The sequence below is a fragment of the Cariama cristata genome, unplaced genomic scaffold, assembly GCF_000690535.1.
Source record: "Cariama cristata isolate BGI_N322 unplaced genomic scaffold, ASM69053v1 scaffold1731, whole genome shotgun sequence".
Taxonomy (NCBI): domain Eukaryota; kingdom Metazoa; phylum Chordata; class Aves; order Cariamiformes; family Cariamidae; genus Cariama; species Cariama cristata.
Genome location: NW_009598456.1, coordinates 9,868 through 26,341, shown reverse-complemented (window position 1 = coordinate 26,341; position 16,474 = coordinate 9,868). Strand labels below are relative to the sequence as shown.

Below are 16,474 nucleotides of genomic sequence, written 5' to 3'. Positions count from 1 at the left end.
AGATAGCTTGGGGAAGAGAGCTTCACTAAACTTAAGTAAGCTTTCTGTGAAACCCCTCCTTGGTAAATCACAGAATTCATACATGTAGCTACGCAAACAAGTATCTTTGACTTTGAAAACATGGTCTGGATAACATCAGTGGTCTAACTACCCATAACCGAGCTCCAAATTTGAGAGGTTTGTGAATAAATATGCTGAATGCTAACTTACAAGGAAAACCAGTTAACAACAATAAAATTAATACACCAAACAATACAAACACACACAACTAACCAACAAACTCTTAACATTCAAACACTTCTTTCCTGGAGAAACTGGGCTACTTAAAAAACCAAAACCAAACCACCAAAAAACCAACAAACAGCCATACAAAAATTTATACCAGTGCACTGGGTCACCATCATGCCACTCTGTAGATAGCAACTAAGAGAGCAAGAGCAAAGGAGGACGAGGAAAAAAGCTTGCCATGATATTACAACTTTTTTTAAGTATCTCCACAGTCTACCAAAACCACTTTTTTATTTTTAAAAAGATTATCAGTTTTCTAAAACAGTTTTCGTACTTCTTTGAGTTTTCCAAGATGTGCACAAACCTCTCTGCCTTCTTTATATAACTTATTTGCTTCATGTGCTGCAGCAGCAACCTGCTGGCTTTTCATCTGGCTCAACTTGCTATCTGGATTTCGTAATCTTGTGAGCATTCGCGTCGAACCTGGCGTGCCTTTTCCTGCGCCTGGAGAATCACTTCTTTCACCATTAGATTTCTCTCCTGCCCAGGAAAAAAAAGCTTTTAAAACAAAGTTAAAAATTGGAAGTTTTCTATTGATGTATAGGAGTTACAAGGTAAAAAGAAAAGATGCATAAAATGAAAGTTAGAGACACTATTATTACCTATGTCCTCTGAAGTCTGGGATCCCCTCTCTGCATTTTCAGCATCATCAGATGTCTTAATGGAGTCATTCTGCCCAGAGCCCAACTCACTACCGTTGCTGTTTTCAACATCTGACTGTAGAGGTGCAGCTGATGCACTGCTACTGTTGCTAGGGATCATCTGACCAGTTTCTTCTACAAAAGAACAACTTAATTTTTAGTTTTTAAATTGGATCAATGCAATTTTTTTGAGTTTTAAAATTTTCATCAAAAACATATTTTCCTGGACTAGAGGGAAACACCCATAAAATATTAATTCCCTCCATAGCACTGTATCCATGAAAGTATTTTTTGTTCCATTTCAAGCAGTTTCAACTTTCACAGTTCTGAAGAACTGAAATTCATACTTGGATGAAATATATTAATTATTTTAAATACAAGACAATTTTTTTCTATAGATGGACACAGAGACAACTCTCTACTGAGACTTCGTTTTGCTTTCAGAATGCAGATTATATGAAATTTGGTCTTCCTGCAGCTTCCATGATTTTATCTCTTTTGATTTTCCCGTGCTTTAGCTGTTCCTCAAAGCATAAACCTTTCAGTTCCCCTCCAGTTTTCCACTGAGTCTTTGATTGTCCCTTCTTCAGCACATTCATTCTGAGGAATCCCACAGATTTCAGTTCAATTGGCACTACTCTATACCTAAACTCCTCCTCTGCAAACTTAAAATATCACCCTCTTTCTTACAATCTGATGGGTCTCAATGTTGCTTCAATCTCAGTAAGACAAATGGGTTCTTAGTCCTCAGTTGTACTTGTTACTGTCTGGCTTGACAGCTGTGGACATTATTGCTACCTCACCTGTTGCTAAGGCGTACTGCCGAGTATGGCCTTTCGACTAAAGCATCAGTGAATTGCAGCTACGTAGAAATAAATCACTCCAGCTTCCCAGTAAGAAGAAGCCACTGTCCCTCAAAACAGCAATGTCATCTTCATTTTGTGGAAAAGAGACACAGCTTAGTTGTTTAAAAAAATACAAGTTTTTTTGTTTCTAGAATTCTTCCAAACCACCAGGGATTCTGTTGTTATTGAGAAAGGTGACACAATAAAACCTCCTTTTTGTGAAATACTCACTCCTAGCAGAAAGACGATTAGGTAAATATTCTGGGATTCTTGGAAGATCCCTAACCTGAATGCATCTTGATTTCTGGCTTTGCCAAGTGGGTGACCATCACTATTCGATCCATTTCCGTTTTGACCAAGAGGAAAAATGGAACTATTTGTGGTGCTTGCTGTTTGGAGGAGAATGGAAGCACCCAAACTAGACTCTTACTAAAAGGCTAATATCCAAACTGCATTTAACAAGGATGGTGTCAGACATTCTCATCTAGCTTTGCATTTTACTTTTATTTTCCCCTTCTTTGGGGGTAACTGTCTCACTGATTCTGGTTCAGTATCTCTCCCTCCCTCTGAAATGAGGATCTCAACCTGAAATTTCATAATAGGAACACCAGTATCGCTATGAATATAGTAAATTACACGTGAGGAAGAACCCTCTCCACACACACATACTTTCCTACAAAAAAAAAGCCCACTAATTTAAAAACAAGCTAGAAGCTTTGGAAGGAGAAAAGTACCTGTGAAAGTATAATAGAGAAATAATGATAAATATCTAAGTGAATCTTAAAAATAAAATATGAACCCATATGTGTCTGGAACAAAGTTATAGGATATGTATCTTTTCCATCCATTAAACCTCTACACAGTTATTTTAACTTTAAAATGGAATAAAAAATATGAGAATAGGCAAAAATATTTAGTCAAATATCTAAAATATATGCTTTTTGTCCCATGCACTAGAACATTTTCTGTATTTAAAAAAGTGTATTATGAGGCTTCCAGATTAATCTTAACTTCTATTTTCTTCTCCTATTAACAAAGTTTATTACAATGTTTGGATGCATTCACATTTGCAAGTTCAAGAACTGCAATCTGTATCTGAACGGAGAACTATTTCTGTAGGAGAGAAAACATTTACTACCATTTTTTAAAACGTAACACACTAAATATGGCTACATCACAGACTATTTTCAGATTTTTAAGAACTGAAAATAAAACTGATCATTTTAACAGTAATCAGATGTTTAGAGTAACATTTGGTTATATAGAATTATATTCCATTACAAGCTTTACTAAATGTAATAGAACATAATTCTAAAATAGTACACTGATATTTTATGTGACACCTAATCAAGTTCCATTTATTCCTAAATTGAAAGTTTTTGTTTGTTTTTAAATTAAATAGTGTACATTACTACTTTTGAATCACTGACATGGCAGAACAAAACACATTCAAATACAAGAGCCTCTGTGCTTATAATTCTGAAATTGGTTCAAAATTCCTAGCATGACAATTTTAATCTTGACATTTCAGTGCAATGGTTTACTCACATGAATGAAAATATTTTGTTTGTTAGTAATTTACACAGTAAATGCGAGGTTAAAATAATAAACGAGCCAGCAGCAAATTAGAATTTGAAATAAACTTTGATAGGATGCTAATGATCATTATGGATCACTATGGAAAAATAAAATATACAGAAAATATAACATAAAAAGCTTAGCCATAGTCATCTTCGGAAGGCATGGAAACAAACGCTAATGTCACAGAGGACCACAAATTTCAAGCACTAGTTGCAGGAAAATTAACTTTAAAATTAACTTTGAAATGTTAATGACAACGTAGCAGTAAAGGATGGCACTGCAAGCAAACAGCATGAGTGATATACGCTGTGAATGGTTTTAGTGGACAAACCAGATAGAAAAACTTAACAGATTCCCCAAATTATACAGAGGCATTGGTAACAGTGCCTTCTGTACCTGAGAGTTCCTGAGGGAGCTCTGATGCCACCTTCTTCTCTGCCATGTTGTTGCTATCAAGGGTTTCTGACTGACACCCCATTGCGTTCTTCCCTTCAGAGCAACTAGTCTCTCCTGCAGAAGGATTTGTGTTGTTGTCATCAGTGCTTGATGTCACAGAGTTACTTTTATCCCCAACGACTGTTGCCTCTACAGTAAAACGCACAACAAAACTTTAGGGATATTCTTTTAGTAAGTCTTAGGATGTAATTTGGCATCATCCATAGAAAGCAACTTCAGCAGCTTTGTTTGTCTGTTTGATAATGCTGGAAAACATCTGAGCTTTTTCCTTTCCTTTTTTTCTTCTTTTGCTATGAGATAATATTGTCTCAAAATCAAAGAACAAACTAATTCCAATGAGAAAAACAATGTTAAAAATGATGTAATATTGCTTCCTACAAACATGCTGATCACAACCTGTAAGTGCCACCTGTACCTCAAGCCAAGGTATCTACAAGCTAGCTGTATTTAACTTGAAAAGTAGAAAAATTGGTGAAATTACTTAACAAGAAAAACAATTACAATATACAACCACAAAGGAACTGGCAAATATCAGCTATTACTTAAAAAGTAACTTAGAGAATCATACAAAAAAACCTTGCAAAAATTCACATTAACACTTAAAGAAATCTCAGAATCTTAACTAAAGATTTACTTCACTTAAATGAAGTTGTTAAAGCACAGTCATAGCTTCTTTACCTTCTGTTTTCACTTTTTCCGCATCTTGCTCAGTGGGCGTTTCATCAATTTTCTCTCGCTCTCCAGACTCTTCCTTGTCTTTCTCAGCATCTGTCTGATCATTATCAACGTCACTTTTGGGCTTTTCTGCTTCATCATCTGCTGTGTTTTTATCTTCCACTATTTCTCCTTTTCTTGCTCTGATAATGTCCAAAATTTCATCTACAAGAGAAAGTATGTTGTCATCAATAAGCAACAAACCACCACCGAAAGAGCCACGGAGCTGAAATAATGTGACATAAATACTGCTTCTTTTCAATGACACAAAAGAGAACATCCAACTTCTTCCCACTTCTTCCCCACTTAGAGGAAACAATGCCAAAGATTTAATTATTGATTTCTCAGAGTTATGAATTTATATAGTGATGACTTAAATCCATTTTTAAACCTGAGTATCTAATCTTCATGTCTTCCCTAGAACCAAAGTTCAAACCTTCACGGATTTATATTGCTATGTATTGTTCCAAGGTAGATAAATTCAGTTGGTGGGCAACTGCAATGAGATATGCATTCTTCCACACTTTCCATAATATTGGAGCAAATATTAGAGCTCTAATATTTTTGCTACTCCAACTCCCACTGGACTGTAAAATGTTTACGAGGAGGTGGTTTTTATATATAAACACAAAGTACATCAAGAAACACTTAACAGTTAACATCGCTCCACTCCAACACCTGGAATGATCACAATCTGGCACATCCTAAGCATATCAAGAATCCAAATCATTCAGGACATCCTGGAACACATGATACATAGTCCTACAAGAAGTCATAGTCATGCTGGTATACCTGCATGATGCTTCTCCATCAACTTCTATAAACTTCTTATAATAAAATAAACTAGTATTTGATTCAAAGTGCAACATCTATTCCCAATAAACAAAACATTCTTACCATTTGCTGCAGAAAGGAAAGACTTGTTGTTGCCCCTTGCTTTATTAGTAAGGTCTTCTGTCACATCCATGTGCCGATGAATTTCTTCACGCATTTCTTCCAGAGTTTTGCATAGGTCAACTTCCCAGTAATCTTTGTCTAGGCATTCTATTAACTCTGCTAGCTGTATCTTTGTGCTATAGTACCAGATTTTCTTATCCTTCTCAGTTTCTGAATCTTCCTCTCTGTAAAAGTATTTTAAAAAAAATCTTAATTTTAAAATATATGGATAAACGACAAAAATTAGTATCAGCCTACTTTTTGCAGAAAACTATTAAATGCCAATACTTGAGTGTCAATAAATAAACCACAGGAGGACACTCATATGCACCTAGTTTAGTACCCAAATACTCCCCTCTCATAAAATTTTTAGGTTGGAAAAGACCTTTAAGATCATTGAGTCCAACTGTTAACCTAGCACTGCCAAGTCCACCACTAAACCATGTCCCTAAGCACCACATCCACATGTTTTTTAAATACCCCCAGGGATGGTGACTCAACTGTTTCCCCTGGGCAGCCTGTTCCAATGCTTGACAACCTTTTTGGTGAAGAAATTCTTCCTAATATCCAATCTAAACCTCCCCTGGTGCAACTTGAGGCCAGTTCCTCTTATCCTATCACTCATTACTTGGGAGAAGAGACCAACCCCCAGCTCACTAAAAGCTCCTTTCAGGTCGTTGTAGAGAGCGATCAGGTCTCCCCTCAGCCTCCTCTCTTCCAGGCTAAACACCCCCAGCTCCCTCAGCTGCTCCCCATCAGACTTGTGCTCCAGACCCTTCACCACCTTCGTTGCCCCTCTCTGGACATGCTCTACCACCTCCATGTCTTTCTTGTAGTGTGGGGCCCAAAACTGAACATAGGATTCGAGGTGCGACCACCTCACCAGTGCCAAGTACAGGGGAACGATCACTGCCCTGGTCCTGCTGGCCACACTATTTCTGATACAAGCCAAGATGCATTGGCCTTCTTGGCCACCTGAGCACACTACCGGCTCATATTCAGCCAACACCCCCAGGTCCTTTTCGCTGCCACTTTCCAGCCATTCTTCCCCAAGCCTGTAGCGTTGCACAGGGTTGTTGTGACCCATGTGCAGGACCCAGCACTGAGCCTTGCTGAACCTCATACAACTGGCCTCGGCCCATTGATCCCGCCTGTCCGGATCCCCCTGTAGAGCCTTCCTACCCTTAAGCAAATCAACACTCCCACCCAACTTGGTGTTGTCTGCAAACTGACTGAGGCAGCATGCAATCCCCTCATCCACTGTTGATAAAGACATTAAACAAAACTGGCCCCAATACTAAGCCCTGGGGAACACCACTTGTGACCGGTTGCCAACTGGATTTAACTCTATTCACCACCACTCTTCGGGCCCAGTCATCCAGCCAGTTTTTTTACTCTCACTTCCCTCCCTTTCTTCATCCCCTCAGAAGTTCTCATGACAACCTCCTCAGGAAAGCTTTAAAAGACTCGTCTTAAAACGGGTTTGTTCTATCTGGCAGCAAGGTTTGTTCTCATCATATTTACTATTACTGTAACCAGTAGTCTACCACTAAGTCTCAAACAATTTGCAGTGAAAGAAGGTATGGCTCCAGAATCTATAAAGGGTAGTGTTTCTGACTGAATATTCAGGAAACAGCAAGGTTAGAAAATTAAAAGCTTAGAATGTCACATTCATAAAGTATTTTATATTAGCATCTCTACAGCATTCACCTGTGATAGCACCAGTAAGGGACAAAAGAATCATAATATAATCCTTTGAAAAGATCAAGGGATTTCCACATCTTTTATCTTGGGTGCTCCATGACACCACAAGCCTAGACAAAGCTACTGGACCACCACAGTGGCAAAAGCATCTCAATAGGGCAACCAGACCCAAGCAAGCTCCATAAATATCTCAGGTAACAAGCTCTCCCAGAGTGCTGGAGAGCATAAGGAGGATGCTGCAAGAGGTTCTGCAGAAGGCTGCTTGATTTCAGCTTGGCTTGGTAGGTCCTGTTCAGCAGCAGCAGACAGATCCAGGCTGGCTGTGGGCAGGACTGCTCATTTCTGCAACACACCCTAGCACTCCCAATACGGTGAACACTGTATGGGGTGACATAATGATTTATCAGCCTGGCCCTCACATGTGGAAGGGGAGTTAAACCATCGCTACACTTGCATTACCTGTAAAAGCATTACAGACCTACGGCTCGCTAAGAATCCTAAACCAAATTGTTGATAGGAATGGAAAGCTGACTGTAGTTTGAAAGATCTACTCTCGTACGGTTTGTTGTGTGTTCCTCTCTACTGGCTGTCTCCACATGGCTTATACATAAAAGACAGTAAAAATTGGCCTCACGTGTTCAGAAAGCCAAACAACTGTAAGGCAACTTGATCGTCATCTATCTGTTATTTTCCACATTGTATTTATGAAACTGTAGTATTTGCAACTTATTCAGAATACTACTAAAATAATGTGGTTACAAAGTTAATAATTGCAATATTACTCAAAATTCAACTACTAACTTGTCACAACCATTACTACAAAACAGACTTTTGGTTTTGATGATAAAACCTGGTATATTGCAAAGAAATACTATCACTTCTCTCATAAAGGCCTTTGCTCTTGAAAAGCAACAACTCTACTTTACCCATTTACTCCTCTAGGCTACCAGTAACTTTCCATTAGTTTTAACAAGTTAGCACGGTTAAGTTTGACAGGTTTTCTCAGAAAACAGTTCATTTCAGGAAGACTGCCCACATACTGCACATCAAAAAGTAATAGCTGAACATTGACAATGGTTGGACTCTATGGAATGTTCTATGCCTGCAGAGTTTCATGTTAAAGAAAAATTACTATTTAAACCATGTTACCTCTAAACCAAGAAAGTTATTTACTAACAATACCAGGAATGGCAGCACCTTTATTATTATTATTTGTGAACAAATCCCACAGAAAAGGAAGATAAAGGCAACCACCCAAAAACAAAGAAGGAAGAGGAGATGAGAATGCAAGAATACAGCATTATACAGCAAGAAGAAAGAAAACAATGACACAAAATGCTTAACTAAAAAGGACAGGGAAAGTATGCCTTCTGAATTTTCCCTGGCAAATATCCAATGGAAGTGGTGACAGCAAGACGCTGGCAGAGCAGTAATTGTAAGGCTGCTCTGCTCCTTACAAACACGACTGCAGAATATAATGCTGTTGCTAAGTTTATACTTGAATTATTTCTTAAGTCACCAAAAAGGGAACTTTAACCTTTCATTTTGACCCCCCTAGCTCATTACACGATTAATTGGTAGATAGATATGCCATTTATACATCTCCTTACATGACCTAGATATGCCAATAAAACCCAGAGGCACACTGTGAAGAATCAAGACACTAGACCACAAAGAGAGTATTCTGTTGAAGGCACCTAGAGCTCATCTTTCCATGTGTGATTCCAGTCCTACCCATTAAAGAACTGCTCAGATAATACTCTAGAAACGGACAATAAAGTTACCCAAGAGTATTTTATCTCCCTTCTACTTCATTTATATAGAGTTTTGAGCATAGAATTTCTCCTGAATTGAAGGCTACCACGACCTTAATAACAGAAGTGCAGGAATTAAGAGTTTTCTCTTGACAAAAGCACAGGCAGAAAATAAAATGGCACAAGCTTGCTGTTATGTACGCTTACACGAAACCCACCTTTGGTCAGACTTCTCAAGATTCAGGTGTATGATAGTCGAAGCCTTGGAGTGCTCATTACCAACTCACTAACAGTCAAAGAACTACAGCATAAATCATTCCATGAAATCCATTTTGGCAAAGTTAGTTAAGATTTAAATTAACAATTAGAAGACTTAAGCTAACTTTCCCTGAACACCTTCTTGCATTGGCTAAAGGGATACTTATTTTACCCTTTGAAGAAATCATAGAGGCTATCATAAAAAGAAGATGGAAAGATGCAAGTCTACACAGGGACCGATTCCCAATGTTTTTCTCTGACACGCCGGACAGATCTGCCAGCTTGGTGCTGGACAGGTCTGCTCAGTCTCCAGGGGACTCGGCTGAGTCACATACATTAAGTGAGGCCAAGTAAGGGAGAAAAGAATCACATGAATATTTCCTACTTCTTTCAGCCTCCTTCGCTGCCAAGAACTATTCACTGGCAGGCTTCAGAGGGAAGTTTTAAGACTGATAAAAATGACAGCACAGAAGATGCTAGAAACTTTCAAGTAAAGTAATAATAAAGTAGATACACTCCCTCCTGAATTCCATGCTGATACAATTAGAAACTGAAGAATTAAATAAATTGTTTAAAGTAATTATTCAAATGAAGACCCAAACCCTTTTCAATTAATTGGAGAAAACAGAGGAGGATCCACTAAGAACATAAAAAGCATGACAATTCTTGCAGAAAAAAATCTGAAACTGTTTTTGACCATCGAGGAAGATACATACAATTCAGGAGTAACAATTTGCGTCTTATTTCTGCTATCAAAATGAAAGCCAAACAATGTTTCATTATCTTCTTTCATAGTCATTTCACAAATCGAAAGCATTTCAGTATTTCTAGAAAGGTAACTTGTTAAAAACACTGCAGCAGTTTACTAGGAGAATGCAAGTCAAAAGTACTAAATTTCCTGACTTGTTAACTTGCAGAAATAACCTTCACAAGCAAAACACGTGCAACTGACCCAGAGAAATCATCCTAAATTTGTGAACAGCTTGAAACAAAAACTCAGGAATCAATTTTCTCTTGCCTTTTTTTTAAAAAAAAAAATCTTGCTGATACTTGCTCATGGGGATGTATGAGGGAAGACCTCTTCAGTGTCCACTTTTCCATCTTTGTAAAACAGAAGAGATGGGAAAAGAGAAACAAAACCACAGTGATGGGCTTAAATAAGGCTTATTACCCTCAGCAAGTGCTAAGTATGGAAATAAAAGTATCAGTGAACAACAACAAGCCCACAAAACCCTTTAAAAGATGGGAAAACCAATGGTATAATGGATTTGTAACATTTACAAAGGGAGAGGGGATAAGAAGTAAAAAGCCCTAAAAACCCCTTCAAAAAACAAAAATATGCAGGAATTTAGGATTTCAGTTCTCTAATCCCCCTGGGCAAGATTTCAAATTGGTGTTTGTGCACATTATTTTTAGATCTATTTGTTTCCTCTGATATATTTGATCACATGGCATTGGTGAATACACTCTATTCATTTTAATACAGTTGATATGATAGTATCATTTAACTAATCTCAGGTTTTATAATCTGGTAGTTATCCTTTAAGTTATCCTTCCATTATCCAAGATAACAGGTGTGGATTGATCTTGGTTCAGTATATACATGCAAAATGGTTGGTTTTGCAGTACAGAATACTTACTGAATCTAAAGGACAGTAAAAACTGAAAGTACACAGTTTAATATCTATGTGAATTACTGAAGTTGTATTTCCCTGGAATTTAGTTATGTAGCAAATACTTTTGGCCCCTTATGAAGTGGTTTTAGCATAAAGTTTTAAGTCACATTATGCATAAATTTAATTATGTCAAAGTTCTATGAAAAGTCTAGAGGAACTAGCTGATTCTGTACATCCCACACGGCACTGTTAAAGAGTACCACTGCTACAGATCTACCAGAACAACTGTCTATCTGTTTTTCCTTCTGATTCCATTAGGAGGATTTGAAAAATTTTTAATCCAAACCACTTACTTCAGAAAGAACTTGTTTTGGAAGCATGCACAGGTACATTTACACTAGCAGAAGGCATGATACTAATGGCAACAGGAAGGATTTTTTTTGAAAGAGTCTTTCAATCTAGATGATCTGCATGAGAATATGAAGAAAAGTCAGGGAACAATAAATGGAAGAACTGCATTTCTTCTTATCTTCGTAAACATAAAAATACTTTTCTATTTACGTTTTGAAATATTTTAATCACTAACAAAAGATCAGTAAAATGGAAAATCTAATGAAAATTTTCCTTTGCTGTATTGTTTACAGTTCTCATCATTTTTGATTTGAAATGGAATACTGATGTATTTTATCTTTAAATAAATCCCAATTAAGATATAAAATTTACATTCATAAAACCTGATTTATGATTTCTGAAACAAATAATTTGCCCACTGAACTCCTAACAGGAATGCAAAATCATTTTAAAAAAAATCAACACATTTAACCTTTGAAGATGTCTTTTCTAGTGCAGTTAAAATCACTATCAATGTGTTAGACAGAAAGAACTTTCACATGTGTAGATTTCAAAGGATCAAGAAGCATCTGCATGATTTTAGTTTAAGGCATGTTGAAGTACTGCCTGTATCAAAACCTTCTGAACATCAAATATTCCACTTCATTGGGAGAAAAACATTGTTTCACAGATGAAGTTTAGTAAAAAATAATTACCAATATGCCTACATATTGGGGTGAAAAAAAGCCTGCCTATTTATCTTAAAATCACCTCCTGAATGAGTGAATCTGGATTTTTTTAGTGTTAATTCCCAGACCTTGAATGGGAAGCAGAATATAATTGTTCCATCAGTACAGTAGAGCAGTGAGACAAACCCATTTTTAGAAGCAACTTTTCCTCAAGAGTTTGAAAAGAAAGATACAAAGCCCATGCACAGAGGAGACTATCTGTAAGTTATTAAAGCACAGGTAACTAGAGCAAAAAGAATATCAGTTACATGTCCTTCACAACCAGGCTTTTTGTGAAAATCAAACTTTCAACTCATTTTCTGGAAATGAAGGTAGAAAATTATGTATGAGGCAATGGAAGAATTAGGATATCAGCAGCTTCAGGCTGACCATCATATCCTGCTAAACCATTTGAATGATACACCACATACTGTAGAGCATGTGATTGAGTATAAACATAGAGTATAAAAAAAAAAGATGAAGAGTACAAAAGATTCCCTGCATCTTTTAACAGATTACTTGATACTACTGTGGCATTTATAACCCAGAGAAACTAAAAATAATCAAATATGGACTCTTTTTTTACAAGTGTGAAAGAAGAACACAGGACACAAAGAGCAGTGATAATTAATTCTTAAAGCATCACCTAACAATACATTAGAGAAAGAGTACTATATTCTAAAAGACTAAAACGAGTCCTTAGAAATGCCTTGTTTGCAAGATGCAACGCCATCAACAGTCCTCACAATCCCTTTTGAAGACACTGTCTAATATCTTAACGTTCACTGTAATCTGTTTTGTATGAAATTTTGTATGAAATTTGTATGAAATATGTTAAGGTATCCAGCTGTGGCTTGTTTTCTCCATAATACTGAATGCAAAACTGTATGTCAAGAAATCTAGTAAAAGCTATTTTTCCTAAATTAACAATATCATTGATTTCACTTAAATACTATTTCTCCTCCATTATGAGAACAACTACATAAGAACAGTCTTTTATAAGAAAAAAGTCTGTAGCTATTTTCCTGGGAAAAATGCAGAAGTATTTTTATAATTTCAGATTCAACTTTTCAGGTAAAAAAACAGGGCGCAACAGCCTCACTAACAAGAGTTTGATTATTATTAATGTTTTGAGATACATTAGTATCTCAAGACCAACCAGTAACAGGAAATTATGTTAAACATACAAAGTAGATCGCTTGAAGACAGGTATTTCTTGCTATTTTTACTTTGTTTATACCTATAGAAGTGTTCACATACAATATTTTCTGCATTTCTAGTTAATAGATATGGTGGATACCTTTGAGTACCTCTGAAAGTCTCAGCTTCAAAGGCAGATCATCAAACCAGTACCAGTATCTAATAGCCAAATACTATCTAAGCAGGTGACAGTACACAAAACTAGTATCCTATACACCATGTGATCACAAAGAGAGTCAAACTACTTGTACAAAAAAGTGGAGAGTACTCCTTAAAATTCACTTTCTTTTCCTCACATTCATGTGATTTAGGCACATTAATATTAAGCCGGAGGCCCTTTTTTTTTCTATCCCCTTTTATGTATGGGTTATGAGAATATTTATTTTGGAGAAAATTAATGCATTAATTACATGGCCTTTAGAAATCTACTTACAAAACAGCAAGCAATGGTCTTATTTAAAGAAAGAACAATTTTAAGATGGCAACAGCAACTTACAGGATATATTAAAAATACATTCAATACAATATTACCATTCAGAAAATACTAAATGATTAGTTTACTCACATAATGATTCTTCTGTTCAGGAACCAGTATTTTCGTCTATGCCTGTCATATCCAATAGGTTCATGTCGAATGTATGGTTTATTTTTTTGGATTTCAGCAACACAGTCAGTTACTCCAGGCACCTTATGTGCTACACAGACCTCGCACTGCCATTCATCTTCTGGTACCTCTTCAAGAGGTGGTTTCACACACTCCAAATGGTACACAGCTGAACAAGTTTCACAGCAAAGCAAATCCCCAAGTTTGTGACAAACCCTACAATGATCATCATACTGAATAACACCTTCTGACATTAACTCTTCACGTGCAATGTTTGTTGTAAGAAACTGATCCACTAAGAACTGCAGAACTTTGATTTTATTCTCTACTGGTCCATAAGGATAGTCCTCTGTCTCTTGGTAAGGAAGAACATGATGGTATTCCTTGTCACTCTCACAATATACCCGCAGAACCTCTGGCCACGTCATTCCATCTATGAAATACAAAGTGGAATTAACGCTATCTTTGAGGTCAGCAGGTCCAAAGGTAGTATTTGAAGTGTCTTCTTCACGTAAAACTGCTTTTAAAAGCACTATATGCATCTCTGCCATAAGTGTGCACTGCTCTTGACTTACCAGAGCGGCACAGAAGTCCTCAAAACGAAAAGGAGAGAGGCGTAAAACAGTGCCAAAGTTCCTTAGTACCTCATAGATGGCAATAACATTCATTATATGCTCACTAGGCACCATTAAGTCCTCTGAGGATTTAGGAAACTCCAAGGGTGGGATATCTTTTTCTTCCAATATTGGAGAACGAGGACGGTGTACTCTTTGTCTTCTCCTACCTGGAACAAAAAAAACAGTAATAAGAATTTTGCCATTTCCAGGTCAACATGTTTAAACATCTATCATCAATGACTGTGTCAAACTTTCTATACTATTGCAAATTAATGATCACATTTATGTAACTGCGAAGATGTGAATAATTCAACTAATAATCTTATACTTTAATTAACAGTAGGAAAATACACAAGATATCTAAAGTTTTACTTTAGACACTTAAAGCAGTTGCATTTCCCATACAATACACATCTACTGAATCTTTGAAATTATAAGACATTGAGCATAATTAATTCAGTCTCAGATGCTAATTCAGATAAGATGCTACACTTTCTTCCCTTTAATTCCACTATCCTTGAAGGCAAGCAGAACAAAAAACAAGAGGAGAGCTTCTGTGCATGGCACTACTAGACAGGCGAAATACTTCAATCTTCTATCAAAATAATGAAAAAGTATCCAGCTGCATGCAACTAGTCTGCAGCTATCAGTTAAAGTATTAGGATGCACTCATTAAACCTACTTCCCTTTTACAAAAAACCCCAAACAACCCCCCCCAACTTATTCAAGTTTAGACAATCTCATAAACTAATCACAAAACTGTCATCCTGGTTTAAAACCAAGAACTGAGATGACAACTGGTTTTAGGTCCTTTGGTAAGCACACTAATATTCTGGTCAACAACTAAAATTCATAATTATCAATTCTACACAAAGAAGTCGTCGGCAGGATGCATTTTACTCACAGAGAAAATCCAAAGGAAAAATGAAGCTGTCCGTAACAGCAATTTCATATGCGCACTTTAATAAAAAGTGACATATATTATGCATTGTGTGACCTGAGACTGAATAGCGACACAATCAGTATTCTGGAATTTTAAACTTCACATTAATAATTTCTTGATCAAATTCTGCAAATAACAGACCTCCTCAAAAACTGGTTCAAGAAAATTAAGAGATAAAGTAAGTTCCATTGATCTTGGATGTCACCATTAAAAGGAAATGGTTCTCTGTGGCATTCGTTCAACCCACCCTACTCCCTCCAATACTCCCAGAAATACAGGAAATAACTGTAATGAGGGGGGTAAGACCTGCTAAGGCAGGCAGATACCTAAAAGACAGATCCTCAGAATCCAAAACCACCATCATTAAAACTTCAATGTGCTGAAAACAAAAGTTACCAAAAAGAAAAGCTACCTTTAAGAAACATCTCAATGCACAATAGACAGTTTGCCAAATGATTCCAGAAGAAAAAAAATCAATCAATCATTGAGCTAGTATGGCAAGATGACACCAGATACATCTCTCCCTCTCAAACTTTAAAGAATGAAATCTTATGGAACAAATTAGACATTTTGAAATAGTATGGAAGATGAACTGCCAGATGTTTCCATTACAGAAGTAATGGGTCAACATCATCTGCGTATAAAAATAAATTTCCAAGTTTAGTTAAGTCTGAGTTCTGACTGTGGGAGATGAAAGAATGCTTGTGTGACTGTCTTCCAATATGCTTCTGCACAAATCAGTGGAAAATGTTTAATCATGGCAAACACACAAGAACACAGGAGTTTCACAGCCAGGCACAAAGCAAGCGTTCTTACGGCAAGAAACATCTAGATTAAACCCAACTTTTCTATCACTATGATCCAAAATCAGACATGCATAAACCAAAGTCGGTTTAATTAAAAAACCCCAAAGCAAAAAACACACACGCGCACACTCACAGATTAAACTACTTTAGGGTCCTGAAGCTTCCTTAAATATTGCAGGACGGTGTAGGACCAGTCCTAGTAGGTAGTCGTGCAAGACAACACTGCAGAACAGATATTCTGCAATCACTAATGGTCTTCATAGAGTCCAAATATCACAAAAAGCTGACAGAGCTATAAACTATGATCCTTTTCAGTGTTTGTAATTGCAGCAGAAAACATGTCTGTCACACAATAAAGCCAGAAAAGAAACAGCCCTTCAAGAAAGCAAGCAGCAAGAATGATAACCCCGGTTTATCTAAATTAATCAGAAGTGACATCCCCTGCCCCCCCCC

At 36.8% G+C, this 16,474-nt stretch overlaps 1 protein-coding gene across 1 annotated transcript in view; it reads right to left on the bottom strand.

Moving 5' to 3' along the window:
* The window catches only part of LOC104168622 (nucleosome-remodeling factor subunit BPTF-like), a 45,896-nt gene that overhangs the window by 19,731 nt on the left and 9,691 nt on the right, over nt 1-16,474 (bottom strand). Inside the window, exons 2-7 of the mRNA XM_009709275.1 lie at nt 13,617-14,439; nt 5,423-5,646; nt 4,490-4,690; nt 3,752-3,940; nt 891-1,064; nt 593-768 (exon numbers count right to left, since the gene is read on the bottom strand). Of these exons, the coding sequence (XP_009707577.1) occupies nt 593-768; nt 891-1,064; nt 3,752-3,940; nt 4,490-4,690; nt 5,423-5,646; nt 13,617-14,439 (1,787 nt within the window). The remainder of the gene's footprint in view (nt 1-592; nt 769-890; nt 1,065-3,751; nt 3,941-4,489; nt 4,691-5,422; nt 5,647-13,616; nt 14,440-16,474) is intronic.